The sequence below is a fragment of the Varroa jacobsoni genome, unplaced genomic scaffold (assembly GCF_002532875.2).
Source record: "Varroa jacobsoni isolate VJ856 unplaced genomic scaffold, vjacob_1.0 scaffold_231, whole genome shotgun sequence".
In the NCBI taxonomy this organism is placed as follows: Eukaryota; Metazoa; Arthropoda; class Arachnida; order Mesostigmata; family Varroidae; genus Varroa; species Varroa jacobsoni.
In genome coordinates, this window is record NW_019213133.1 from 273,334 (window position 1) to 300,780 (window position 27,447).

The following is a 27,447-nucleotide window of genomic DNA, read 5'->3' on the forward strand; positions in this document are numbered from 1 at the left end:
TTCTAGCAGCTGCTATCATTGTTGCAGAAAGGAGGGCAGCTGGGAGGGAGGCTGGGAAGAAGGCAGACTGCTCGATCCGTTCCATCTAGAAGCCAGCAGTAGCAACGCCGGCGGCGGCAGCACTAGCGGCGTACCGATAGCGTCACTACCGCTACTAGACGATCGCCCCTCTATTCAACGTCGGCCACAACGCTGCCACCATCAGCGTTAACAACAACAAAAACAGCAACGACACAATCAACTGCTCTTGCCGCAGCAACAGCAGCAGCAGCAGCAGCACAAGTAAGCATATGGTAGTGATTGTTGTCGTCGCGGTGAACATGGAGGGGTGCTGTGCCGATAGAACTTACGGAGTACTTGCTACCAATAATAGCCTAGACTAGTCAGTGATACCGTGTCGACTAGATGGCGACTGGATATTAATAGGTCCGTTCTGGCTGATTAATAACCACTGGATTACTACGATAATATAACAAAGACAGCAGCAGCTAGTACTAGTGCTGGGTACTAGAACAACTGCGATAAGTGCGCTACGTCGAGTGCACTGCTGGACCCGTCAGTTTATTTTGCAGTAACGTTTTGGGTAAGGCGAGTTTAGCAGCGCGCCGCCTGCTCCTGGCTGTAGTCCGTCCATCTCTTCGCGTATGGAACGGAGTCGTAATCTCACCAACATGTTTCCGTCTACCTAGGTAACACCTATGGAGTCGCCAGCGCCACGGATGCTGCCTCTGCGGCATGCAGTAGAAAGCTCAATGTCACTCTCTAGCTGGTGAGTACTTTTACTACTAGCTAACTATTATAATTATTATTGCCATTATTTACGACACCCTCATTACGATAATCCTTGAACTCAGCTAAGATTCTCAGCGGATTTAACGCGTTCCTGCTGGTCCCGCTTCAGAGCCACATGCTCCAGAGCTTCGGTGTGCCGTGTCTATCGTCGTGGCGTTTGCCTTCTCTGTTCGTCCCTTTTGTTGACGGCAAGTGTAATCGCACATTTTCAACATTGATTGATTCTCTATTGCCACTGGCTCAACGACGCTTAATTGTTAGGTTTTAGAGAGGCTTACAGTAGTGCTGGTTCTGAGCTAATCGAAAATGTTCACTGATCTCTGGTATAAACTGCTGTACAGATGGTTCAACGACCTATGTACCATTGTCATTACAATATGTCCGCACTAGTTCTGCCTATTTTTTTTTTTCGATCCTTCCGAAAAGGCAGCTGTCTTGTATATGGCTTCACCTTACAAGCCATGAATTTTCATCATGACACTAATCTTTTTGTCACCTGACCACACTAACGTTTATTCATTCTTATCTACTTATTACCATCATGATCGCCATCGCCGTCACCCTTGTCATCATCGGCCATCTCAATGTTCCGCTATACACTCGTTGAGTTAATGGATCGATCTAATGAGCTACCTCCTTCTAGTTGTTCCCTGTGTTTACTTGGGACGATTTGATCCGCGTGCGACTCATGGTGACCGTGCAGTGCCCAGCCCTATTTAACGTCCAGTCACACAGACGCCATAGTCAACAGCACCGTTTATTAGTCCGTCGGACCAACTAACGTTGCACTCAACGCGACTAGGAAGAACCAGGCAAAAAGGTCAGGGAGTTCACGCGAAATGGACGATGTCAGGACTAAGAGCACTGGCAACGACGCCAGCAGTCGCGTATTCAGGACCTTTGGGTCAGCGTCGATACTGGGGTTTTCGTAGCAGATCGACGAGCGTCTGTTCGGCGACGACAGCAGCGGCCGTTCCGTTTTCTTGTAAGATCACGTCCCACATTGCGATGCTGCCACATGGATACAGCGGAGTATACTGGAGTCCAGTGTCAGCAGCACGATGCACAATACGTCCTGCCGTTATGTTCTGTCCGTGACAGCAACAGTTGTATTTGGGTGTGTATGTGTGTGTGTTCCAAAGCCTGTGGCCTGTGTGCGTGAGATACGTGCTCTGCGCCGTGCGCGCCGTCTATCAGTTAGACCTTGCGATCAGCAATAGTTTATACGAAGGCAGCGGCGCCGGCAGCTGCTGTTGCTGCCATCAACATCGACACGGCTGGCCGCGTCAGCAGCACAAAAACCATGTGGCCGTTCATGTTCTTGTTGTCGTCAGCTCTAATGAGACTGAATAGCAGCGTTTATCATAGCACCACCTTCCGTCATTACTACGATCTGTACTATCGTTGCCACTGATATTGCTATCTGTGCTCGCGTGTACAGTTCACGCTGCCACGAACGACTTAGCTAAAATTCGCTACCTATTACGACCATATACCAGACCGATGCCTCTGTCCCTCAGATAATGCCGTTAGAGTGGTAATAACGATTCGGCTGTGTGTAACTTTACCCTGTGTCTGTCTGTCTGTCTGTCTGTCTGTCTGTCTATGTTTTCGTGTGTGTGTATTCAAATGTCTGGGGTTCGTCGTTATTGTGCAATTCGCTTGCTGCTATCCTGCTGCCAGCCAGCATTGCTCCTACAGTCGACCCCGCTCCATCGGGCTGCCGTTGTTGCTGAAGCTCCGCTGCAACTTCACTGCGACCAGCGGTGGTTGTATCACGGTAACAACAACACTATCGCCGTTCGATCGTTACCACCGCACGGTAACACTTCGCGCCAGCTGCAGGTACAGCTGCAGGTACAACGATTCGGGATAGTCTAGACAGAGCTCAACGGGACATCTACACGCCCGCTATATGTTGGAACACTTTGGCAATGCTGCGAGCCGACGTTCAGGTCCGATGCCGCAGTGTCCGCCACAGAGTCCATCAGGGTGATAGAGTCTGTCCCGTGTGTACTGGTAGGTTCCTATACACGGAGGTGTACGCAACATTTTTTCGCATACGTTTTACCTATGAAATATACCTAGTGCGGGTGATGTGTCTGTGCGTTAGCCGTTGGTAAACGGTTCACCTTCAAGCTTTCCGGACATGCCCCGCATGAGTACTTGTAAGTACGCGTTTCTCGCTCCAGGTGGCTGAAGTGGTCCTGCACTGCGTACCCCACAGATTAAGGTCTGTAGCTAAAGCAATAGAAATCGCGGGAGTAGCGATGGAACCAGCGTCACTTTCCAGGACTTTGCTTGGTCTGCAGTGAATCTCCGTTGTGCATCCGTCGTCATAATTATCGCCGCTATCATCAGTGTTATTATTGCAGTGTGACTTATCAGTGACGGACGCTATAGGTGGTGCAAACAATGGATACATGTTCAGTGTCTCCTAAGGTTGTCCAAATAAAGCTCGACCTTATACACATGTCATCTTAACCACCATCGTCTCATCTCACGATTTCAGACCCCCAAAGCATCCGGGAGAAGCAGCATTGCTACAGTGACTGTAACTACAACACTAGTCGAAATTCGCAGATTTTACCGGCGTGCCCGATAGCGAAGATCCCACATAACCGCGCCATATATATATATATACGTTACAGATAACAGCCTGACAAAATTACATTGCTGTCTCAACACCATGGCTAAAGTTCGTCATATGGTAAGTACTGTGTTGCAATACACTCTTACTAGACGATTATTTATATTTACTATTTAGAATAGAACGATCTAGCTTAGGTAACGTATTACATCCCATTCGGAGTTCAGATTGGATGAATTTAAAGTGAATCGATACGACCATCATGCAAAAAAAACTACCAGTATGCGACACGTTTCACTACGACAAAAACGATATGGCGAAGTTAGTTGTTGAAACAACGTTGTTATCGATCGGCTACCTAAAGAATGACTCCGAGCAAAAGTTAATTACTATACGTGTGGGCGTGTGTGCCCCATCTGATGGTTTGGAAAGTAGAAAAGCTTATACATTGCGCTTGTCGCTGGTTGCCAGACTTCCGACATTATCGCAAACGGTTAGCGCCCCCGTACAACAGCGAGATTTCGAGGGAAAATTACATGAATCTAACGATTCTCCTGTGACCAATAACTGTGGCAGATGAACATCAAAAGCAAAACGAGAAACATGCGATTTAAAATATCTTCCTTATAAACAAGCATAGGTAAATGAAACAAGAAAGATATCGGAGGTCACTAGATCAGTTGTCCAGCGATTGTTAGAAATAGGAAAAGATAGCTTCGAATACGAATTCGGTTTTTGTGACCGGCAAAACGGCCCTCATTTCTGTTCTGTTCCCCCGCAAATCTAGACTTGTCGCTACTCGGAACTCTCGAATTTTTTAAACGATGCGAAGGCTGTCCGCTTAAGCAACCATCTACCCGAGTCACGTGTAGATCATAGTCGTTCCTACTTGCAGTTAACTGTACCCATGCATATCTTCTTTCCTATATAGCTATCATTGTACAAACGCATCCTGCTTCGAGGCGTGTGTATGACTATAGCCAATAGTACTACCTCAGGCCGGGACTTTGGGTAGCGTCAGCTGCGGCTATTGGCGACGCTTCATGCCTAATTTACCATTCACTCGTGGCCCTTTGAAATTGGCCTTATTTGAACCCTACGGAGGATGAGGAGGTGGCAACAGCAGCGGGTCAAAGCAACTAACTCAACCAGGCCGGCTAACCGCCCAGTTAGCCGGTCTTGGGCCTTAGACGTGGAACGATCAAACCGATATCGCTTGTCGTATCTCGTAATCGATCTGCGCTTGATCGCGAGAAGTTATAATCGAATTAACCTGTTTGATGTCCTACTCTGTAGATTATGAGCTGCTGGCTGATCGCTACCCGTTGATAAATATACATCTTAACCTACCTACTTACACATATATATGTAGGTGAGGTTTTATCTGATTCGTATCATTTGAACGATCAGTGAAACCGAGTGCATGATCCGACCAAATGATTAGACCTGAATTGCTTCAGACGAACACCTTGTCCTATATCTGTGTATGTATCGTAGAGCGCACGGGGTCGGGCGCTCCTGGTCAACGGCTCATGCCCTACCAACGAACAAGTAAATTGTATGCGATAGCTGTTTTTGCTATCGATTTAAGTGAATCGATAAGAAAGCAGCGAATTTTTGAAAAACACGGATCGCGTATTATACTGGTGCATTAACAGACAGAGGTAAAAGGGTAATTGCTTCGTTCCTCGTCTTATTCTCAGCTACTATACAACCTCTACACACGCAATAAATATGAGCCAGTGTGAAAACTGCCACTTATATTCATCGTCGTTATCTTTGTCGACATTACACAGAAACTGTTCATGTTGACTTCTATTTTCGCTTTCAGAAAAGTTTAACTAACAGAAATTTAGACATTGTCTACGTTCTAATGCGACGATGGCAACACCGATCGTGTGTTTCCGCTTTAGGTAAACACTTTCCGTTAATTTAACGTGAAATCAAGTCTGAATGAGACGAAGCGTCTGAGCATCTATCCGAGGCTATTTGCCAACTCACAAAAAGCTATGTTCGCAAGCTTCTCTCGTGCCGACCAGCCATAATATCCTTTATTCCTTCTTTTAGACTCTTTCGATTCGGACTGAGCTGCTGCTGAGCTCTCACGCGCAGCTCTGCGTCGATGCCCACAGGCAGACGTCGCTGTGTCTGGCTGGCTGGCTGGCCGGCCGTCTGTTTAAAGGAACGCGATATCACAGATCACATAGCCTTGTTTGTTGTTTGTGAACGGGCACTCTTTCATATTAGCATCAAATCACCACTATTGGCATCACCTCTATATAACAATCGTATAGATGGGTGGTTGTTCATCACCACATGTTCAATACGTGTTAGACCAGGGAGGACGAATTGGCATCATATACTCGCATACGGATGGCCACCCTTGAACGCTGTACTGTTCCCGACATGACGCCGGTGTTCTCTCTAGTTCGTAATGGTGGCCCCGCCGTGCCGGCTCGTAGGCAAAAGCGAATTCTGGACGAACGCGGCTAGACGTGTTGAGCCAGCGGCAGCAGCGCAAACCGTGGCACCCTTCCATAGAACTGAGATATGTAAGCCGTCGTCTGCTGCAACCGCGTCAAGTTTGGCATATAGGCGCTTTGTAGACAAATTAGAGAGACAGACGGAGAGAAAGAGGGAAACAGAATACGGGTGTTGTTTTAGTAGTAGTAGTAGTTGTTGTTATCGACACGGATAATGAAGAAGACCGACGTGTGGACCAATGATACGTCTGACTCATAGTGCTGTATCGGCTAATTGAAGTTGTCCTGCTGAGCCGGTTTCGCTTGTTAAAAGTCTTGTGTAGATCACAGAAAAACCGCTGTAGAATATCTGATATCTTCTGGCGACGTCAGGTCGACGTTCTAGGCAAACCAGGAATGCTTGAAGTAAGTTACGTACGGCTCGTACGTATGTAGATATATTGCCAACGCGGTTGGCTCTAATAGTTGTAGGGCGCCACGGTAAAAGCCAGCACCGACGTTCAGGTTCAGCGAAGACAGCCAGCTACATAAAAATTTCATGACGTAGGTTAAGTGTCAGCTACGTGCAATCCATCTAAGATTAATACCTTGCTCTAGAAACACATTTTCGCAAGGAAGAACAAAAAGAAAAACACAACTGGCAAGTATATACCGAACGAATCTATTCGTTTCGTCCCACACCTGGAGAAAAGTAGGAAATCGTCTGTGGTCTTGACCCAACCACCTATTTCTTTCGGTTCTCGATTAATTATTAAGGAATGCACCATGTGCCGCAAATCCGATCGAACTCTGCCCGAAGCGATTCGAACGGCACAGAGCCTTCCAAAAGGAACTAGCTGCGGCGATAAAGGTAACGGCGGTACTTCTAAATTGATCCCTACGATTAAGACTACGATACTGTAGACGTTCGTCAAATTACTGCCCCCAATTATAAGCCAGCATTCGATTTAACACAATCGTTGGTATTGATCCACTGCATTCGATTATGTGAGTGAGTACAACACGTAGTTGAAGGAGTGAGCTGCGTTTATGGACTTCATAATGAAGATGCTTGTTTGACTACAAGTAGCTCTTAATGGGGCCTAGGCACTATCTCGTCTCTGCAGACGAGTCTTTTGGCGTCTTCAATCGCCTATTGCTCATTTGATTTTAACATATCGTAAACTCATAGGCGCATATGACTATCATATCTATTGTCTAAGATATGATGGTCCTCGAAATTTAGCAATTAATGGTCAGGAAACTAAAGCTATTTTTCAAACGCCTCGCTGGTGCACTAAGAGCTGCCTGCAGCTAGATTCATTTTAAGAATGGCCGAAATAATGATTTTACTTTGTCTGGGTCGGTGGTTACCGTCACAAGCAATTACTTCGATATTTACGTCCATAAGGGACTTATTCTGAAACAAACAAGGACTGCTCCAACACGGCTAAGTAGGATTTTAGAAGCTGTTTTATAAAATCCTGCTTGACTAGGCTCGCTGCAATTATCTCATATGCAAGGTCTTCCGATGTTTCAATTTGCAATGCTCTAAGTAATCTGTATTTCGGAAGACAAAGTTAGTGCCTATACGAGCTGGAAATGTTCGTCCATGGGTTGAACACTCGCATGTTTATTGCATATCATGAGAAGATATTTTCTTAAAAAACTTTCGCTGAATATATTTAAAAGGAATTGTCAAACACTAGTGATCCGCGAGCGAGAAAAATTAAAGGCCAACCCAGTCCCGATAGGCTTTGGCCTTCTTCTATGCCAGACCGCGCCAGCAACTTTACTTTCGTCGCTTAACGTAGATTTCTATTATAAGTAATAATAATAATTTTGCTATGTTATTATTTTCGATTAAACAGCACTGACACAAATAGTACTATAAACGATATTATGGTTGTACGTATACGGTTACTAATTTTTCTAGCATTTATGATTATTTGTCTAGATAATACGATGGGCCAAGCAGCGAATAAGACCCGTGCTCAATCCAGCCCAAGTAGGAAGAGCTATGTATATATATACATGTATATATATATATATATATATATACATATATATATATATACATATATATATATATATATATACATAAAAAGCAATGTATTATTAATGACTATTATGGCTTGCGTTTTAGTTACAATACAAACGCCGTATCAAAAGCGCTGTCTATTAAATGTATTCTTTCGATTTCGTTGTTAAGTCTATACGATACGTCGAACGTCATTGTCGATTTATGACTATTCCCGATGAATTTTGTCGCTATCATGCGAAGGTAAGAACGGCAGCACCTGTTAGGGGTTTTGATTGTGCCCGCAGCGGCAAAGTTGAAAACAATTAAGTTTTAGTATGAAGAGACAACCGAAACTTTTTTTTTTACTAGGGTTTTTAAAACTTTTTTTTTCTGAATCTGAAGCCATTCGAACTCGGTCATGTAATAAAGTTGTGGACTACTAGCATAGCCTGGTTCGGCCTCGTGTATCGACTCAATTTTGTTGACCAAGCGGGTTGTGTTATCCAAACCGTTGACGTCAGTTTTACGCAGTTAGTGCTTCAACAATTGTTTATCACGCCTGCGCTGCCTACCTCCGAAGTACTCGTCGAAGTGGCATTGCTACACGAACTGACGTTGTCTATGCTGAAGCCTAGATTCCGGTTTCGTACGGGCAGAATTCGCGTTGCGACTAAGTGCTGCTTACCGTTGAAATTACCGTTGCCCAGCAGCGGTTACGCCTCGAGCAGCCAGAGTCATAGCGTGGCTTGTCGATGCGTTCAAAACGACGATGACGCCAACGACTAAAGCGTGTGCATCCGAAAGATCGTTGCTTGTTTCCCTGCTCCGTCTGGCTTCAGTTCTTCGAAGATTACCGTCGCTACCGTCACTATTACCATCAAGCTGCCGCCTGCGCCGGGCTGGCCTATGCTTCGTTCGTACAAGTCGGTAACAAACGAGTCGGCCATATGTAGATAGGCACGTCGTCGCGCCTGTAGATGGTGCCGTTGCCGTATTGCCACGGCCGATACAGTAATCGCGAGAGAGCACTGGCCCTTTCCGTACACGCTGATGAAGCAACACCAATCCATTTAAGCTGGCTTTGAGATACTGTCCAAAAATAGTGCATCATCTTTTCGTTGTGGCTGCTGTTGCGCCGTATTGTCGCTAGCGTCGCTACGATCTACTGCCGGTACAGCCGCGTCCGTCTGTGCGTAAGTATAGAAGTTTGCCGTGTGCGTGTGCGGCGAGCGCCTGTCCATTCATTTGGGACTTACTCTTACCATGTCTGCGCTGCGATCGTGGTATGTCCCAACGTTCACTGCATAACGACAGCAAGTTGGCTGGCTGGTTACTGCCCGCTACCGAAGCAGAGACAAGCTTTTCCGCTCGCCTGATTCGTTTCTTGACGTTCGTTCGCCTGTTTGCTCATGGGTTCCAGGCGCACACGACGCTGCGGCCTGATTAGCCAAAGAACAACGGCAAAAATAACAACGCCGCTCTAGCTTAGTATAGCCTGTCCGCCGTTATTGAGTGTTGACTACGGGCAGCATCGAAAATTGGCCATAAATACAAGATCAGCAGCAGATCTAACGGAATCCTCAGCGTTGCTGATGCCGCACCGCTTCTATACCATCGCTACAGACAAGGATAAGTTTCAGTCACGATGTTTATCTATATGTGTGTGTTCGGTATTGGTTCGCTCCACTCAAGTGCGCTGTGGCTAAGTTGCGAGAGGCAACCGCCAGGGCTTGCTAATGTCGCTTCTGCAAGCTACGAGCGCCACCACGCCCGTTGATAGTATGGGAAGAAAAGAAAACGTAAAGATAGATACAACACCAGCTACGAATCGCTCAAAGAGTCAAGCAACTAAATACATACACATGAAGCACTTGTCAAGAAGCTCCGATCCAGTCATTGGACCGAACGGCGCTGGGCGAGTGAAATATCTCGCATCTCTCTTAAGCTAACCACACAGGTGATCGAGCAGCTGCTTGAACTGCTGTGTGTCTACTCTCTGATATAGGCGAACGCACTTCTAAAGAAAGCGATCACAAATCACGAAGAACGTCAAGAAGGACGGACACGAACGCTTGCCACTTATAAGGTTGCATGCACACCAAGGGCACTCGCCATATATGTGTACACGTTGGATTGAGCGGTTACGAAGTGCTGAGTGACGTACGAAGACATCTTGCTGCAATGCGCCTGCCGTGGCGAAAGCTACAGTGAAATGAGTCGTACGTGTTATTAACATATTATACAGACTTACACGCCTGTAGAGTAATGGGTGGGGGGTTGAATACGACAGGGGAGGGCAACTGGGGGCGTTTGCTGTGCCTTTTTATTGTTGGGACAACTGCATCGGTAGCCCGATTCTTGCAGATGCATTTAAAGAACAACTTCAATCTGCGTGCTGTTGTGCGAGCTAGCATTGATTGTCGTAGCGTGGCCTTGCCAGGAGTAACAAAAACTCACTGGAAAAGCCAGCAACGAACGAGAGCTGTTGGCTAAAGCTGTATTGCGATCCGTAAACAGTGGCCAGGCGGCCTGTAAAGCTATGGCTGTTCTATAAAAAGACTTGAAAACAACGATGGAGAAATAGAAAAAAAAAAACGAAAGTATTTCTTTCTATAAACCGGCTTGGTTAATGATCGCCCCGCCAGACATAGGCCGCGATAGAAAAACTTGCTAACTGGCGTCGTTCGTGACACTGTTGCCAACAAAAACAATTGAAATCAGACTGGCTAAAGACATACGGGATGTCTGTTGGCCGCAATTACAATGGCGAATGTGCACGACTTACACGTCTCTCAAAAGGTGTTGACCTAAACTCGTGAGGCACTTTGGGTTCTTAGTTTTCAATGCAAAATTAATTGCTGTTAACATACCCGCTGACTAAATTGTTTTAACCATAGCGCGTCTTGTTTCTGAAGATTGCTGAAGTCCGAATAAAAGTGGTACGATCACACAAGACATATGCGACAAACCTAGATAGGTTTTAGGATTTTTTGAATGTTGAAAAAGGTAAATATCAACGTTAGGACAATCAGCGACGTCACCTTTATCAAGAATATTGTCTTGACTGCCACATGTGTTGTTTATGTTACCCAGGCCATACATACTTTAGCGGATATCTCGTGCAGGTCGACAGCAATCATAACAGGAAGTTTTGCCTTTGGCAGCTTTGCCTACGCTAGGAAAACCGTGTATCGAAAGATTTTCGTAAAATATTGGTGCGTTGCTTGTTACAAATCTACAACATCTACCTGAAGCCTGATCTAATATGATAATTCTTCAAGTCACTGTTTCAGCGCAGCGCAATACGTTAAGACCCTGAGTTGCTGCTCAGCACTTTCTTTAAAAATAAGATTCTAAGCTACCTCGCTCAGGTATAGGGCGTCGAGGACTATCTATATCGAATAAGAGAACAATGTATGATGGAAAATCATATGTTACCTCTCAAAGCAGACAGCGCCCTATGCTAGGTAACTAGAGCCTTGCTACGTGTAGTCAGCGGCCTGTGTTGATTTAATATGAAAGTAATCCTTAAATTTTATCGGTCTCGATCGGCGAAAGTGAACGTTTAGCTTTACAAGGTAAGCCAGCGCTAAAAGATCCAGGTGGGTCGAAATGTTAGATTCTATAGTAATTTCGACAAGATACAAGTAATTTTATTTATTCGGATTGTCAAAAAAACTTTGCAAGTCGGTCGTCGAGATAGGTATAGTGCGAACATGCGGTCCCGTACGTATTTTTGTAGTCTAAATTGGATTTCCAAGTAGAGCTTTTACCATATCAAATATTACTTTTGCGATAATTGTGCCGTCTTACGAGTGAGTTGCTCTCTCTCTACAATAACTTTTCAAGTGGCGTCGAATAGATGTTATCTCGTTCTTCGAGCGAGGTTCGGTGGTTCTAGTGACTTACGTTGTGCGAAAACCTCGTCTTGTTGCAGGCCATCTACTTGATCTAAATTGTTTCTAATTCAGAACATTGTAGCCTAAGGAGGTATCTACTATCTCATAAGAAATATCTAGTACCGGTGTCTCTTGTTATTGTTGATTACAGCCTGCGGCGTTCGCCAACCAAACAAACGGTCAGGCGACGCCTACTAATTCGTCTCCGAATGGAAGCTCAACTTCATCAACGACATCAAACGGCGCTCAGAAACCATCGCTACATCCAGGGCAGCTCTTCAAAATACCGAAGATTTCAGCCGCTTCGCCAACGCAGACATCGAACGGAAACGGAAATCTCAGTTTTGAGGACGTCCTCGGTAGCGGTGATACTGTTATGAGGTCACCGAAGCACAAGTCGCACCGAAGTTCGGACAGTTCAGGATCGGGTTACCGCACGCCGAAAAAGGACGACCGATCATCATTACAGTTGTCATCTCCGTCGACGTCAGCATCCGCCCCGGTTCGGGGTGACAAGGACAACAAGAGCGTTTCTAGTCAAAGCCAACAGCAACCACAACAACAACAACAACAACAGCAGCAACAGCAGCAGCAGCAGCAACAAGCCTCAGTGGAGTTGTCGTTTGCAGGCAGTCGACCATCCAGAGACGCGGATCGACCGGCCGGCGGCCGGCAGGAAGACTGTAGTCATCGGAACAGTCACCGACGCGAAGAAAGGAGTCGTGATCGAGGCGATAGGGACAAAAGCCTCAAGGATATCGGCAGCGATCGTGACAAGAATCGCGATAGGGACCGCGACAGACAACAGCGGGACAGAAACCGAGAGACTCGCTGTGAAAAGGAGCGAAAAGTAGGGGGAGGAGGAGGAGGAGCAGGAGGAGAATGTGGAGGAGGAGGGGGAGATTATCATCGGGATCGGGAGAGGGAACGGACCCGTGAGAGGGACCGAGATCGTGACCGAAGTAGAGATCGCGTCGAGCGCAAAGAAAACCGTGAGAAAAGTAGCAAATCAGGTGTGGCACCAAGTGGAGGCGGCGACAAGGGTGAAAGAGAAAGGGATAACAATAAGGAATACCGGGACCGCGGCAAGGAACGGCGTCGAGAAAAGGAGGTGACGACGCCGCCGGCAGCAACAGGAGGAACAAGCATAATACCACCTATAATTGTAGCTAGCCGTGCTACGAGTGACAGTAGTGGGGGCAGTTATGTTGAAAATGAGGACTCGATAAAGACAGATCGTGTTAACGGACGAACGTCGGCTCAAAGTGATGACGAGCGACTCCAAGAGAAACTTGGCGAAAGACGATGTGATGTTGCAGACAAGGCGAAACATATTACGCGCGAGGAAGCTGTCCACACGGAGGAACTAGTCGCCATACTGCAACGTGAACAACAGCGTCGAAAGGAGAAAGAGGAGCTTCGCGAACGGCGGCGTGAAGATGAGCGACAATGGGAGTCCACCAACGAGAAAGAGGCCAAAGAGAAGACCTGGCAAGAAGCCAAGACGGCGTCACCATCTAGCACGGTTCCGTTCTCAGAAATTAAAGTCGAACCTATCAAGGAAAAATACAGTGAGTAATAATTCAGTAATGAGATACCAATTTGTTTCCAATGAACTGTATATAAAAAAAAAATATATGTATATGTAATATACTGGCATTTCAATCTATTCATAGAACAATCGAACAGGGCCGATTACGGCTGTATATAGGCAAAAAGACGTACTGATCAGCAGGGCACTCTTCATGTGATATTCTCATGCGGATGGATTTTCAGATGAGCCTACGTCCTCAACAATGAGACCAGCGAAAGTGCCGAAATTAGACGTCCCTAGTCCCCGAGCGTCGACTCCCAGTCCTGTGCTTCCACCAAGTATACCCGGTTTGACGATCACCCCTTTAGCCCCAACGCCCCAACCCGCGTTTCAGACGTCAGTGTCGTCGTCACCTGATCTTCAGAAACTGCTTAAGACACTCGGAACTAATATTATACCAATTACCGAAAAGAGCAAATCACCTACAAGTGGCCTTACAATTCAACCCATTTCAGCACCGGCCGTAGCCCCACAACCACCTGCCCCTGTTGCATTACCCCCAGCTCCACCAAAAGCAACACTGCCTGCTGTCCCCGTGTCGGCGTCAACTCCGAAAGTTCAGCAAGGTCCCGACGCCAATATGTTTTTCAAAAAGCTGCCCTCCCCTATGGAGATCAATAACGCACAGTTGAAGCAGCCAAATGGGGCTGGCTTCTTTAAGTTACCTCCTGGCACGACAAAGTACATCGCTGAGAACAAACAGCGCCGGCTCGCCCCCCCAACAACCCTTCCAGCAGCAGCAGCGCCGCCGCCGCCGCCGCTACCACCACAACTATCCGCAAAAGGATCCTCGCTGCCTGGGGTAGCTAATGCAGGCAACTTCGACACAGCACTAGCCATGGCGGCTATGCTGCAAAGCGCTATTTTGCACAAAATGAAAGAACCTTTGAACGGGCTCACCCTCAGTGATCTCTTCAAAAATGGCCTCGTTTCGCAGACCGCTAGTGAGAAAGCGCTCCAGCAGAAGCAACAGCAGGCTCTTCATCAGCAACAGCAGGTACAGCTGCTGTTGCAGCAGCAAGCACAACAACTCTTGCAGCAACAGGCTGCGCAACAGCAGCAACAACTTCAGCAGCAACAAAAGAAATTCAAACAACAGCAACAGATTGCAGATGCGAAAAAGGTTGACGAAACAAAAGTACTTCAGGAACTCAAGCGTAAAATGGAACAGGCTGCCATGTTGGAAATCAAGAAGAAGTGTTTGCAGCCGTCAGCGTCTGTTGTACCAGCCTCTACAACAGTCGCTTCTACTATAATTTCACCCCCACTGTTGCCTGTTCAAACCTTGGCGTCTCCAGCTGCAACAACTGGCATAGGGACTCAAGATTGGACTTCCTTAGATTTAATGGTCCTCACGGAACGTATGAAACGAGCAATACCTGGACCAGATCACATGCAATTTGGAAAAATGGAGGGCCGCCTCGACTGGAGCCAAATCGCCTTCGCAAAGTACTCACCTGCGGACTGCCGTACGAAATGGAGCGAGGTATGTTTATAAACAACAACAATAGAGTTGAGTTGTCTTTTGTAGCTATATCATTTACGTCCACTGGCTGTTAGTTTCAATATGAAGCGAACTGTTTAAATACGATCTCAAACGGCATGTACATTAATGTTCTATTAGTTGAGTCGAAAGGTACGCCAGTTCCGTACGTTGTCCGAACTACTGGCAGACACACAGGAGTTAATCAAGACATCGGCCCCTGGAGTTTTAACCGTTGCCCCAGGCGGCCCAAGTAGAGAGCGTGAGCCACGAAAGCCGGCCAAACATCCGGAGTTGCCAAAGAAGCCGTTAACACCTTACATAAGGTAAGAAGCACACGCTAATGAACTCAGAACTTGAGAATCCCCTAGATAACCGCGAAGCCCGACCTACGCCAATCAATATCACATAATGTTGTTTTAATGTTTTGTGTGATTAAGGTATTTATTAAAATGATTAAGGTATTTAAAGCAAAGTACATGAAATTGATTAAAAACATTTTCTAGAGTGGATAAATGTAGAATAATTCAATTTCACGGCAGTGATGGAAATTATAATAAATTCACTTGACTACAATGAAATGTATTGAAAGGACAAAAACCCTACATCTGTTTAGTGCGCTAGTGATAATATTACGTTTTAGGCAGCTGTGGAACATGAGGAACGGGCGCCGACGTACGCCTACTTCAACAGTGGCGGCCAGCGTCTCGTCTTCTACCGCAGCAACCGTGTCGTCTGCGCCTGATGCTAGTGGGGTCATTACCATTAATCTGCCTTTGCCAGCTGCACCAGAGACGTAAGGCCGCGTATGGGCTATTTCTTGAATCTGCCCTTTCCTTTCCAACCTGCTTAGCACGTCTCGTGTACCCCTGCATCCTTGTGCATATTTTGGGGTCCTCCACCAGAAGCCCATCTTTTGGTCGAGAAAAATGAATTTCGCTTAGAAACCTTTGCTGCACAGGGCTCATACAATACCTCTGTATATTCCAACGGCATGTGTAAGCCGTGCTTCGATATCCTCCAACATGACACGCTTCGGTCGAAAGTGTTGACGCTAAGTTTTTTTGTATAAAATCGGCTGCATTAGCTCCGCACGGTTTTCCTATTCGATTCCCACTGCTTTTTCGCTGTACCCGCGAATACCCGCATTACCACCTTACGTATTGTCCTATATTTCGAATGGTCTTATGGGACAGACTAAAAAATAGTTAGAGATATATAAAAAATAGTTTTTAGATGGAGGAGAGAAACAGCGAGTAAGCGATTTTCAATTCTGTCTAAAAGACGTTTGCATTTGTCGTTAGTTAACGATAATAATTTAAATACTGAATCCGATTGATTGCTTAAAGGTACCTGGTGGACAAACTGAAGGTGGTTAAGGAACGATACCCGGACCTTAGTCACACTGAAGCCTCAAAACAGATTACGGACAAGTGGCACACGCTAAGTGAGACCAAAAAACAACTACTCAAAACTCAGTTCGACCTCGATATGGTGGACTACCAGAAAAAATTGGAGAAGTTCTTCCGCAACTATCCGGACGCCAATCCAAGCAAAAGTGGAAGTTTGGCCGCAGCAATGGCCGCTGTAACGGCGGCGGCAGCAGCACCTGCTCCTGTTGGCAGGCCTAAAACTCCAACGAAATCCGAGCCAAAGGAGCAAGAACCAGTGAAAACGCTTCCATCTATGGATCTTAAAACGTTGGAAGATCGAATTCTTAAGCATGTTAGAGCCACTTTGGAAAAGTTGGCTGCATCAAGCGCACCACTTGCAGAAAAACCACCGAATAATGGATATGCCCTATTCGCTAAAATTTGCCAGGTCGATCTGGAATCATCGAATCTCACCTTTAAAGAAATGATGTCAGAAATGATGAAACGATGGCAATTGTTAACGAAAGATCATCGAAAACAGCTCAGTGAATCGGCCAAAGCGATAAAGGTGGCGCATGATGAAAAATTTGGCCATCTTAACCATAACAAGGTCCATCTCGATAAAGATGGCAAGGTCATAGTGAGTGCTATGCCCATCGAGAGCAAAAAGCCGAAGTGAGTACTATAAGTGTATTATCACTAGGTTTAACTGTATAAAGGCCAACAGTTTGATTTTTCGGAACATCCTGGGCTCCGAACTGCAGTTGGAATGTTTTTGTGGTTACATATTGCCTGTAAATAATTTTTAATCACTAATTTGTCGCCTTGATATGTGAACTTGTTTTCATAAGGTTTCACATTGAACCTGGCTGGACGGATGTCTCGGCCTAACATACACTCTTATCATGATCTCTAGGTGTTCGTTTCTGACTAAACACACACGTGTGCACACGTATCATGTCTAACTATGTACGCTGTTGACAATATTTTCAGAAAAACTATCCAGACTATCCCAGTACCGATAGAGAAGCCACCTGTTGAAAAAGGAGATTTTGCCAACGACGAGATCACCCCGCTGGAGCTGTACAAGAAGGAAAAATTCGCCCGCCTTAAGGAGGATTATCCTGTAAAGCCGGACCATGAGGCAAGTTTTGTCGATGAATATAAGCTACCTAATGATAGTAGAAGCTAAACAGTGTCTCTTGAATTACCAATCAACATTTATCCGACATTCACGTTTTCTGGTACTTCACTTTCCGAGTTTATGACTTGCGTTGTTTCTTTGACATATACTACATAACTTGTGAGACCGAAGGAAATCATATTCTATTTCGTTTTCTATTACGTGAGGTCCAGTTGTATCGTGTTTTGACAAAGCAATACATGGATTTGGGTCATGAGGACCGTCTCGTGTGGCGTGAACGAGCTAAGATGGTCAATGAAGAGCGTCGAGTGAAAGAGAACTTAAAAAACAAGGAACAGGAGGCGAAAGAAAGGACCAAGAAGCCACAAAGGATACCCAAACGAAAGCCCCTACCTGGAGAACCCAAAAGGCCCCCAATGTGAGTCAATCTCCTTCTATGTGTTACGAGAAGCATCAACCGGTAAAATTATGATACAAGCAAGCCACGCCGTTCGATGCTAGTGATGTTATAATAAAACATTGTTGAACCAAAAGATTTGTGGAGAGACCAGGCTATCTAGTTGATTGTTATCATCCAAGCCAAATAATGGCCAAATAAGTCAATCGTCTATCTTTTTTTGTTTGTAATTTAATTCAGCTTAACACACGTTTGTCCCTTCACAAAATCTGTCTATCGCATCGGTTCCAACCAACATAACTTCATTCTGGCGTTCTTTATGCTTTCATTATATGGCTATATGATTGCACTGATTATTCCAGGAGCGGGTATTCGGTATTCACGAATGAAGTAATGCAGCGCCTACGTGATACAAAACAGCCGAAAGTCCTAATTAGCGTCGTGGCAAAGCAGTGGACGGCGCTTCCAATTGAGCAAAAGTCTGAGTATAAAGCTAAAGCGGCCGAGTTGAATAAAGCCTACAAAGAAGAAGTGGCAAACTTCCTCAAAACGCTAGGTCCTGACCAGGTGGCAGACTACAAAGCGCATCTAGAAGCCACAAACAAGCGAAGAGGTCGCCGCAACCAGGAACGATCCGATCGTCGTGGGCTGTCAGAGGATAGCGAGGATGTCGAAGATGAAGTCGTGCTCAGCCGCGATGCCGATGAGGAATCTCAATCCGAGAGCGAAGTCGAGCTCCGACATTCGAGTGCGGCAGATTGCACATCGTCAGAGAACGAAGACGACGAGCAACTGCAACCTGAACCAACATCAATTTCGGTGGGAGCAGCAGCGTCCCCAGCGACGCCGGCATCAGACGGCAGCGGTGATCATTCGAAGAAACGACGTCCGGCTACCGACGAATCGTCCTCTGACGAGGACGAGGGCGAGACAGCAGCTGCTACGCCTCAACCGCCAATGATTCCAATGCCGAGCTTAGACACAGTTGAAAGCCTAACAAAAGAAACTACGATCGAGATAAAGGATAGCAGTAGCTCATCGGATGACGACGCCAGCACCGAAGGAGGCGCTAGTGAGGATGAAGACGATACCAGCGACGAAGATGATGAGGAGGACAGTGACGAGGCCGAAGGCGAAGGCGAAGGAGAAGCGGGCGCCGACGCCGAAGATGGCAAAGAGGTCGAAGCAGATGAAAATGGCGACAGTAATAACCGTGATGCTGATCGAAACGATAATGACGACAATCAAGATCATCCTGACGCTGGTAACAACAACAGTAGCAATAAAAATGAAGACGAGGAAAATGGAGACGACGACGACACCGACGACTCAAGCGACGATGATGACTCGTCGAGTGACGACTCCACCTGAGTTCAGAGCAAATAGCAGTTGTTAAGTATTATTGAAACTTCTACCATGTAAAGCTATTTAGTACGTATCGCTACGATGAACGCACAGAACAGCACGTGTGTCACTGCTCGGGCTGCTATGGATTGTGGACCGTGGCTGTACGTTGATTAGGCACATAGAGAAAACCGGTTCCAACGGCCTTACATTTCATAAACTATGTAAAGCCGTTGCTCCGGATTGTGTACAACCATTACTACGACATTATTCGGTTGTTATCGTTGTTGTTGTTGAAAAATACGTGTATTTGTTCGGCGAAGCCTACGATTTATCGTTTAACTGCTACCAGGCTGCTTACTGCGATTACTGAACTGATCAGTTAATGTTATATGATTGTTGATCTATAGTATTGTTAAGCTGAGCGTCAACTAGCGCGATAAGATTATTATTATAGTAGACGTTAAAATGATTAGCACATGGCACAGGCGTTCGAATACATCAGGTGAATGAATGATGGATACATTATGGGAATAACAGGCTACGACGCTTAATCCCGCTAGATTTGACTTGATCCTGACGTTCGAAGAACCTACTGTTATTATTATTATTAGCTGACTGTCGCAGCCGGAGTCGCAACTTGCCGGCAACTCAGTCATAAGAACCTACGATATGTGCGCAATTAGAATGGACATGGCTCGATATGATAGGGATCGTATCACCACTAACTTCAGGTCGACTTATCATTGATTTTCCAGTTTTTTTTCCCCAATATCTCCGAATTTATTTATATCGACTAAACAATAGGTGTATCGCCCAGACTCCATGCACATGTGATAGCAAACTGTAGACGCCTGTGGAAGCGTTATCGCGATTGGCGAAGTGTAAATACGCTAACATATGTTTAGAATGTAAGACGAGGTACGGGTAGTGAATGCGGTGAGGTCAAAATACGTAAAATACCCTAGTCTACTCGAGAGCTGTTGCCGTAATTAAAGGTGACGCGTAATGCTTAACAGCGGAGAACGGGTAATGGGCTAAGCCTCATTGTTGTCTATTGAATGAGGCTCCTATTATATTTCTCAACCCCCAAAACTATTCCGAGTGCTCAACGAATTATGTCAGTCAAGAGTATGGAAAAATAAGAGGCAATGTTGGCTCTTAAGTGCTTATATTACCCTATAATTTGCCTCAGTTGTGTTGTGTAGTACTTATAAGCGGTGCGCAGTCACCTTCCAGTAGCCCCCGGTGGGCCCAGTTGAGTTTCTAGATTTTTTCATTTTGTTATATATTTTCTGTGCGCGAAAGAGAGAGAGACCCTATTAGAGTCGATGGTGATTCGTGTTCACTTACATATACAGTGTCAACTGTATTTGAAACAAATAAAAAGAAGCGTGTTATTACTATGTTACAAACATATCGAGTTAAATGGAATCTTTAATTTACCGTACGTACATGCATATGTCTCGCTCAGATTTAATTGTAAAAATGTGGAAATAAAGTCAAAATTACCTATAACTCGTTCATAAAAATCATATAATGACGATTTTTATGAAAATCCGCTATTTGCTTCACTGTGCAAATATATTAGTTCGGTTTTATTCTCTATTCGTATCGCTTGTTTAATGTTTTGCTAATAACAAGCAGCAGATGGTACTTTGTGTGAGGCCGTGGCCTTTGGACTACCTCAGTGATTCATCCGATTCCTCAAATAGCGTATGCAGAGCTTCTGGTTGGTTAAGAAAAAAACGTGCGTGCACTCCGATGCAGGAAGCTCTGAACGTCACCTCTGAAAAGGCTTGAGTCTTGTCATCATCAAGCCATGGCAGGGCTACGGTTCCCGCAGACTCTTTCGCGTAGACCTCAAAGCTACCCTTGTCCGGCAAATTCATCGGTCTCTCCGAAAATTAGGAAAGGGCTACATCTTTCATACAAAAGTGTGGTTTGAGCTTTTTCAACAATTTCAAATTACTCCATCTTTGTGAAAAAAATTTAAGAATACGTAGTCTCTAGTAGAGATACGCTGTCTACTTCGATTAATCTTCTCTCCGAACGTTTTTCCTTCGTGTTGTGGTCAAGTAGATAAAATTCCAGTGAAATTACAAAATACAACTAAAACATATACCCCAGCCACAACGTGAATTGCTAAAAACGTAGAAATTTCTAGGCGTATCCCTCACATTATTGACTAAGACCAACGCTATTAGATGCTTTTATTCGTTTAGTCCACGCAAATTCTATCAATCGCTAGCGATCGCAGGCCTACGGTTTGTTTAAACGGAAAATCGACAATACGTCAAAGGAAACTCTCTGAGCATGAATATGTACTAAGCTGGCATATAGACGGCCATCCTCAACCCCATACGATATCCAAACAAAAGGGCATACAATCTTATAGACGGCAGCCTCTACGGACTTTGAAAAACTCTACGTTCGGGCATCTACTTGTTTGCTTTCTTTACAGAAAAATTTCCAAGGGATCGTATGAGAATCTGTAACTGGGATGGGATCGAAGCAAGATCCTATTTAGGTCTACTGAGTTATATTTTACGAAATATTTCTAGTAGCTACTACTTACTGAGTCGAGTTTATCTCCTGATAAAGCAACTCCGAATGTCTTCACTAATATGAATGGAAAAGATATTTGCAATGAAAAGCGTCCCATGTAGAATTTACTAGTTTGTTCCGCAATTTTTAATCCAAAAAACACCGTATATTTTCTACTGTACATTTATCAGAAACATGAAGGAAAATAAATAAAACCTTTTTTCAACAGTAGAGATTATTGGTACTATTTATTTTCAAGACTCATAGAGGTCATAACAAAAAAACGGCATACAAAAGCATCTGATCTGTCTCAAAATAGTATGCTTTAAACAAAAAAAAAAGATGTATAATGCTAAACGTATTTATAATAAATTCGTTGTTTTATTGACAAATCTAATTTCCACACTGTATCATGGCTTTGTAAGAGTAGACATCGATAAGAGCTTAGAGCTACGCCAACGTTATAGAATTTAACCCTGTACCATGTTTACGCTAAGGGCTGAATCTGGTATGCTTTTTGAAATCAAATATAACGTTTGCTGGATCTTGCCTTTGTATTTATCGAATTTCATTTAACGGTAGGTTCCTTCTGTAACTCATCGTGAAGTGTATGTTAACCTTAGTTTAAAGGCTAACATACGCTGCAGCATTTTCAGCGTCGACAAACGACAAAGTAGAGATGTGTACATAATCCAACTTCGAAGCTCCTTGTGCATAAAAAAGTTCCGAGTACCATTCAGTCAGCTAACTTCATGACCCACGTTGATCAAAGACTTCCTTGGGTTGAATCCGTCGCTTTCGATCAAATTAATTGAATCCGGTGATTGCACGGAGATACGAACCTGCGGTATTGCGTCGTACATGAATAACCTATTTCATCTATGCCGTGCAAAGGACGTTGGGTGTTGGAAAAAATAGTTCCGGCGCCCATATTTGTGTGTGTGTGTGTGTGTGAATGTTAAGCTCTGTCACGCTAATTTTTGTCAACTGGCATGATAGAATTCTCAATAATTTACATATGCGCTACGCAGTTGCTCAGGTGTTTGCTATTAAACAAAGGTGAACGCTCTGCGGCATATCCTTCGCATTGGTTTCAACATAGTTTGTAGGGCTCATATTTGCTGAGTTCTTGTCGCTGATTCGGATGAGGCGTGCCTGAGACGTCCCACTTGGCCCATTTGCTTTGAGCACTGCTCACCATCTCAAAGCCTGCTATCGTATAAGGTTAGCCAGACGTGTGCTACTGATTCCAAGCTAGCAGCGCGAATCATACTCTGTGAATACAAAGAAGATCGTCATCCGGAAATTCGATGGCCTTGTCTGTCAAATGTGGCAAAATTTACGATCAGCGTCGACAACAGGTTGGATACGATACTCGTGCTTGAAAGCTCCATAAAACCGCAGATATGATTTTGGTAACGCAAGATCACACATGCGGCAGGATTCCTTCAAATGTGGACATACAGAGTTTTACCTGGAACTATACGTCATACGTTTGTTGATCATCAATATTTACCAACACTCGTCATAGGTTTTTAAATATTCTGTAATAGAAAAAGCATTTTGTCGATGACAACGAAAGGATTTCGAACGCTGCATCGTTCAGCTTCAAGCATTAATTAATACTTGATGCCTGACAGTTCTTTCAGTGAACGTATATAAGGGAACTCACGTTCATCATTATGCCTGAATAGCAATAAAAAGACAACTTTTTATTATATTTATTTATTTTTATATATTTATTATAAAAAGACAATAAATAGTCTAAAACGAGACAACGCTTTCGATGGTTCTGTCAAGTCAGCAAGGAATCAGTCTACGTATGTAATATGTTTTACTCTGAGCAACTGCGCCCGTGACCAAAATGTTGTTCACAGCGCATGAGATATAATAGACACGTGCGTATTCTATACTTTTTGCTATGTGCCTTCGTTGCCACGGGCTTTTTCTGTGTAACGGATCGCAGTGCGTAACTTTGTCCACCGTAACGGAAGCTGTAAACAGTCACAAGTCTGGCCTGTTTCTAGCTGATCGCGTCCAGCCTGGACGCGATTGTTTGTCTAATTAGTAGCTACCTAAAAGGCCTTTTCCGAGTTCGTGGCCTCAAGGCTTGCAACGGTTTATTTTAGTAGCCAGCTCGCCGCATGCAAGCAAGAGGCAAGGCGATTTTCGATAAGTTCGAAAACGTTTGTTTATAACAGCTAGTTTAGCACCTAGAATTGAGGAGGACGCAACCCTATGACATTATTTCCAAAAAGGGATGTTTTTCGTATTTTATAGCCGTATGTGGACTTTCCTAGTGTAAACATTATTTAAGTTGTCCAAAAAAGTTGAACGGTCAAATACGCTTGACACACATGCAGCGGTTAAGGATACTGTTCATCTATAGTGTACTTACCATAAATAATTTACTACACGTTGAAATGCCTGTTAAGCACAAATATTAAGCTCGTGGTAACGAACTGTTACCATTATTTCAAGGTCCAGACTTTGCACGTATATCTATAAGGTGAGATTCCGTACTCAACATAAACTCCAGCTGCTCGTAACATTCGGCGGGGGGCAACATAGGCCAGTTTTGTCGCATACTATCTCTCAATATATTCTCATAATGTAGATTACCTAGCACACCATTCAGAATAGGCCGCAAGCAACTAGCTCGAGGTTAGCCGTGTTATAACCATGACGGATGACCGCGGAACTCAGCGACAGCATTGGAGTGAGTTATTCGAATTGGGGGCTGTATGGGACGGTCTAATATACTAATCTGACGTTTAGGTTGGTATGACTTTTAAAGACAGAACTTGAGAAAGGTTGTCATCGATTAGAGAACCTCGGCCCTACTCGCTTTACTATTGTCGCCCCTTTTGCACATAAACCATGCAAATGTCCAGAGTGAGATTCAGGTTTTGGCGTACATACCATGTACGCAGACAGGTCCACAATCCAGCAAATTTCATGGAAACCATCACAAAATAGCGCACCGTCCAAGGTTAACAGTAAATAACTACAAAAACATCATATTGTTAAAAGACAATTTGCGACCTGTTTATGTGAATGTTAAAAAAATAAAATTACGCAGCCAAATTGTTATCTACTTACTTCTACCTTGAGAAATTTATAGATATTACTTAAGTTATGTGGTTAATCAGATCGAGCACTTTTCCCGCCTAAATTTGAAAACAAGCTGCTCACACTCTAGCTATTTGATACTTCGAAATATGATTATTTGTCAGTGGTTTAGTCATAGAATCAACGAAATCAAGATGATCCGTACTTGAAATAGTAAAAAAGACAACGTATATGATGAGTTTTCGTGCAGAACAGCTCGAATTTTCTTCAACTGATATTAGTAAAATCGTTTCTTTCTGCTAAAACTACTAGTAAATCCGACCTGTATTTTCAGGCCGTCCCCTATCCAAATACATTTCATGTGTTCGTGTCAAGATCAGTTTCAATGTATGCCATAATAGCAGTATACATTTAAACAGACTTGAATCAATAATACAAAATGTCGTACACTTGCTGTCTATTGAATCAACGTTTAAATAGCTTCTTTCTCAACCCTTTTGGAAATATTTTCACAGACTTCAAAGGCATCTAACATATATAGAAATTGACAGAACGATCTAACATAAAAATCATAGTACATATTACGTATGAATATAAATTTTGGAACACTAACATTACGGAAGCTCTTTTGTTTTTAAGCTATTGGGTAAAATACCGCATAGAAATTTACTCTTAGATTATTAGTGAATGGACGAAAAGTCCCAGTTGTTAGTGGCGTCTCACTGAGGTCGCTGAACGGTATTCTACGGAGGAAGACGATGCTAAAAAAGGCGAAAAAGTTACCAAGGCGTAGCGACAAGTGGCGTAGAAAAAAACACGGTTCGTTGAAGCAGCCTTCCGTCTTTCCGTTCCCGCTCGGACAACGACACGAAGAACACCGTTCTTGGTCCTACGTAAATTTGACTTGCTAATAATGTAGTACTGCTGCAACGCGTCACACGATGCAATCGTAGCACCGTCACCCTTCTGTTCATACCGGTAGAATGAAAAACTGAGAAAGGGAAAGGACCAGCGCATAGGGTTGATTTTGCTAAATATCAAATTCTACTATTCTGCCACGGGCAGAATGGCAGTGGAGGGTGGTGATACTTTCCACTGAAAGCAAGACGTATCGATAAATGAATACGAATAGCTTAAGCTGTGGTATAAGTATCTACTACCCGAAGGTATATTAATGTTCAATGATGAGGTCAGCTAGTTCACTGAAAGGGCCTAGATAACGGCATTCAATTTAGAGTTAGAAATAGCTGATTGAGCAGTAATTTAGTATGAACTCAGTTTACTGAATGCGTTTGAGGTGACACAACCTACAAAACTGTTCGTAACAACAGCCTTTTACTGAATACGACCCCCTGGCAGTTTTCGTTGCTTCAAGCTGATACCCGACACAAAAGCGGGACGGCGACAATGTCACCTTTCAGTATGCGCAAAGTTGGCCGCTTCTAATAGTTTGATCTTGTAGTTTGCCTCTGCATGTATCACATCTCCACACAGGATACCTGCTGACGTCTGCATATCAGCGTTGTTTCCGTGAAAGACTGTTCTCCTTGGGACGATTATTATCATGCCCAAAAGCAATTAAGTCGCATGCTGGGCCAGTGCACAGTCGATTCAATTTAATTAAAGATGGCCGCGGGGAGAATACCTAAGAGATTCATGTCCTCAGTTAGGAATTCCCAAAAAAAGGTATGGCAAGAATTGTACTGCTCGTACCGACGATACTATGCAGGCGAGTCCACAGCAAACACACATAATTAAACGAGCTTATTACTTCTACAAGAAATCGACATTTTTGGTTTAATGAACAATTTGTACGAGCTACAGACACCAAGAGGCGTATGTCCAACTTGAGCCCCAGTGAACTGAAGTTTCTTCGTAACATGTTAAAAATATAGAACTATTTCTTCATGTATCTGGTTGATAACAAATATATACATATGCGTGTGTATATATTCGGTGTCGTTACTAACTCCACCCTAAAGTGCAGTCGAGAGGAAGCCGGTTTCCGAAGGGGTATCCGATAAAAATGGGAACAATTGGGTATTAGCATAGGTCGAATATGTGACGTAAATGCTAAACGTTTGCAGCTGCGTCGCCAACAATAATCCACTTCAATGCAAGAGTGACGAGTACCTTAACGAGTGAGGCTATTTAAGTGCCCGATCCTCATTCTTATGTTCTACACCTCTCACTCTTGCTCACGAATCCTATACTGTGTTCACACGTTCTACCGCTACCGGCGCAACGAACTGCGTTGCCTCCCGTGACTTTGTCGTTGATGCCAGTGATTTAGACTGCTTTAGGAACGTCCGAGACGTGCATACATAATTAGGGTTACCTTTTCGCTTTATGCTATTAGCTAGCCGGTAAGCCCCGTTCAGTATCTGAGATGTATGACGAACGTCCCACAATAAAACCTGTCTGCATTAACGGTGTTCATTCCTGTTTGTTGACGAAGGCGAGAAATGTCAAGTATATGTATACAATATTGACTTCCCTGACGTTTGTAGAAGGATCTAGGCCGGCTTGTCCACACATAACAACATGACATTACACATTGAAGAAAAGACTATTTTGCAAAATAACACTTATTTAAGCTACACCATTGTACAAACCATGCAATAGTTACAAACGTACACGAAGATTACCTAAAGAGCTATAAATAAAATTATTGGAATCATTTTTGAATTATATTGAAACCAAAAATCGTAGATGAACATAGATCCG

General features: G+C 44.2%; 1 protein-coding gene and 1 long non-coding RNA gene across 4 annotated transcripts; one reads left to right on the forward strand and one right to left on the reverse strand.

Moving 5' to 3' along the window:
- The first annotated feature begins 47 nt into the window (after positions 1-47).
- Positions 48-20,524, forward strand: LOC111273847 (uncharacterized). Of its 3 annotated transcripts, none has more exons than XM_022855840.2 (10): positions 48-769; positions 3,305-3,502; positions 11,918-13,337; positions 13,543-14,846; positions 14,985-15,169; positions 15,487-15,639; positions 16,193-16,891; positions 17,210-17,360; positions 17,567-17,778; positions 18,120-20,524. In XM_022855840.2, exons 2-10 carry the CDS (start codon positions 3,482-3,484, stop codon positions 19,126-19,128), a joined length of 5,154 nt encoding a protein of 1,717 aa, XP_022711575.1. In that variant the 5' UTR covers positions 48-769; positions 3,305-3,481; the 3' UTR covers positions 19,129-20,524. The 3 variants fall into 3 exon arrangements, with proteins under 3 accessions (XP_022711575.1, XP_022711578.1, XP_022711576.1); XM_022855841.2 differs by having other exon boundaries at positions 49-769; positions 17,573-17,778; XM_022855843.2 differs by lacking the exon at positions 15,487-15,639.
- On the reverse strand, positions 20,446-25,651 carry LOC111273852 (uncharacterized). Its single transcript, XR_002688074.2, has 2 exons — positions 25,504-25,651; positions 20,446-23,128 (listed from the first exon to the last, which is right to left on the reverse strand). It is a non-coding gene; the product is annotated as an uncharacterized LOC111273852 (long non-coding RNA).
- Between the last annotated feature and the right edge of the window lie 1,796 nt (positions 25,652-27,447).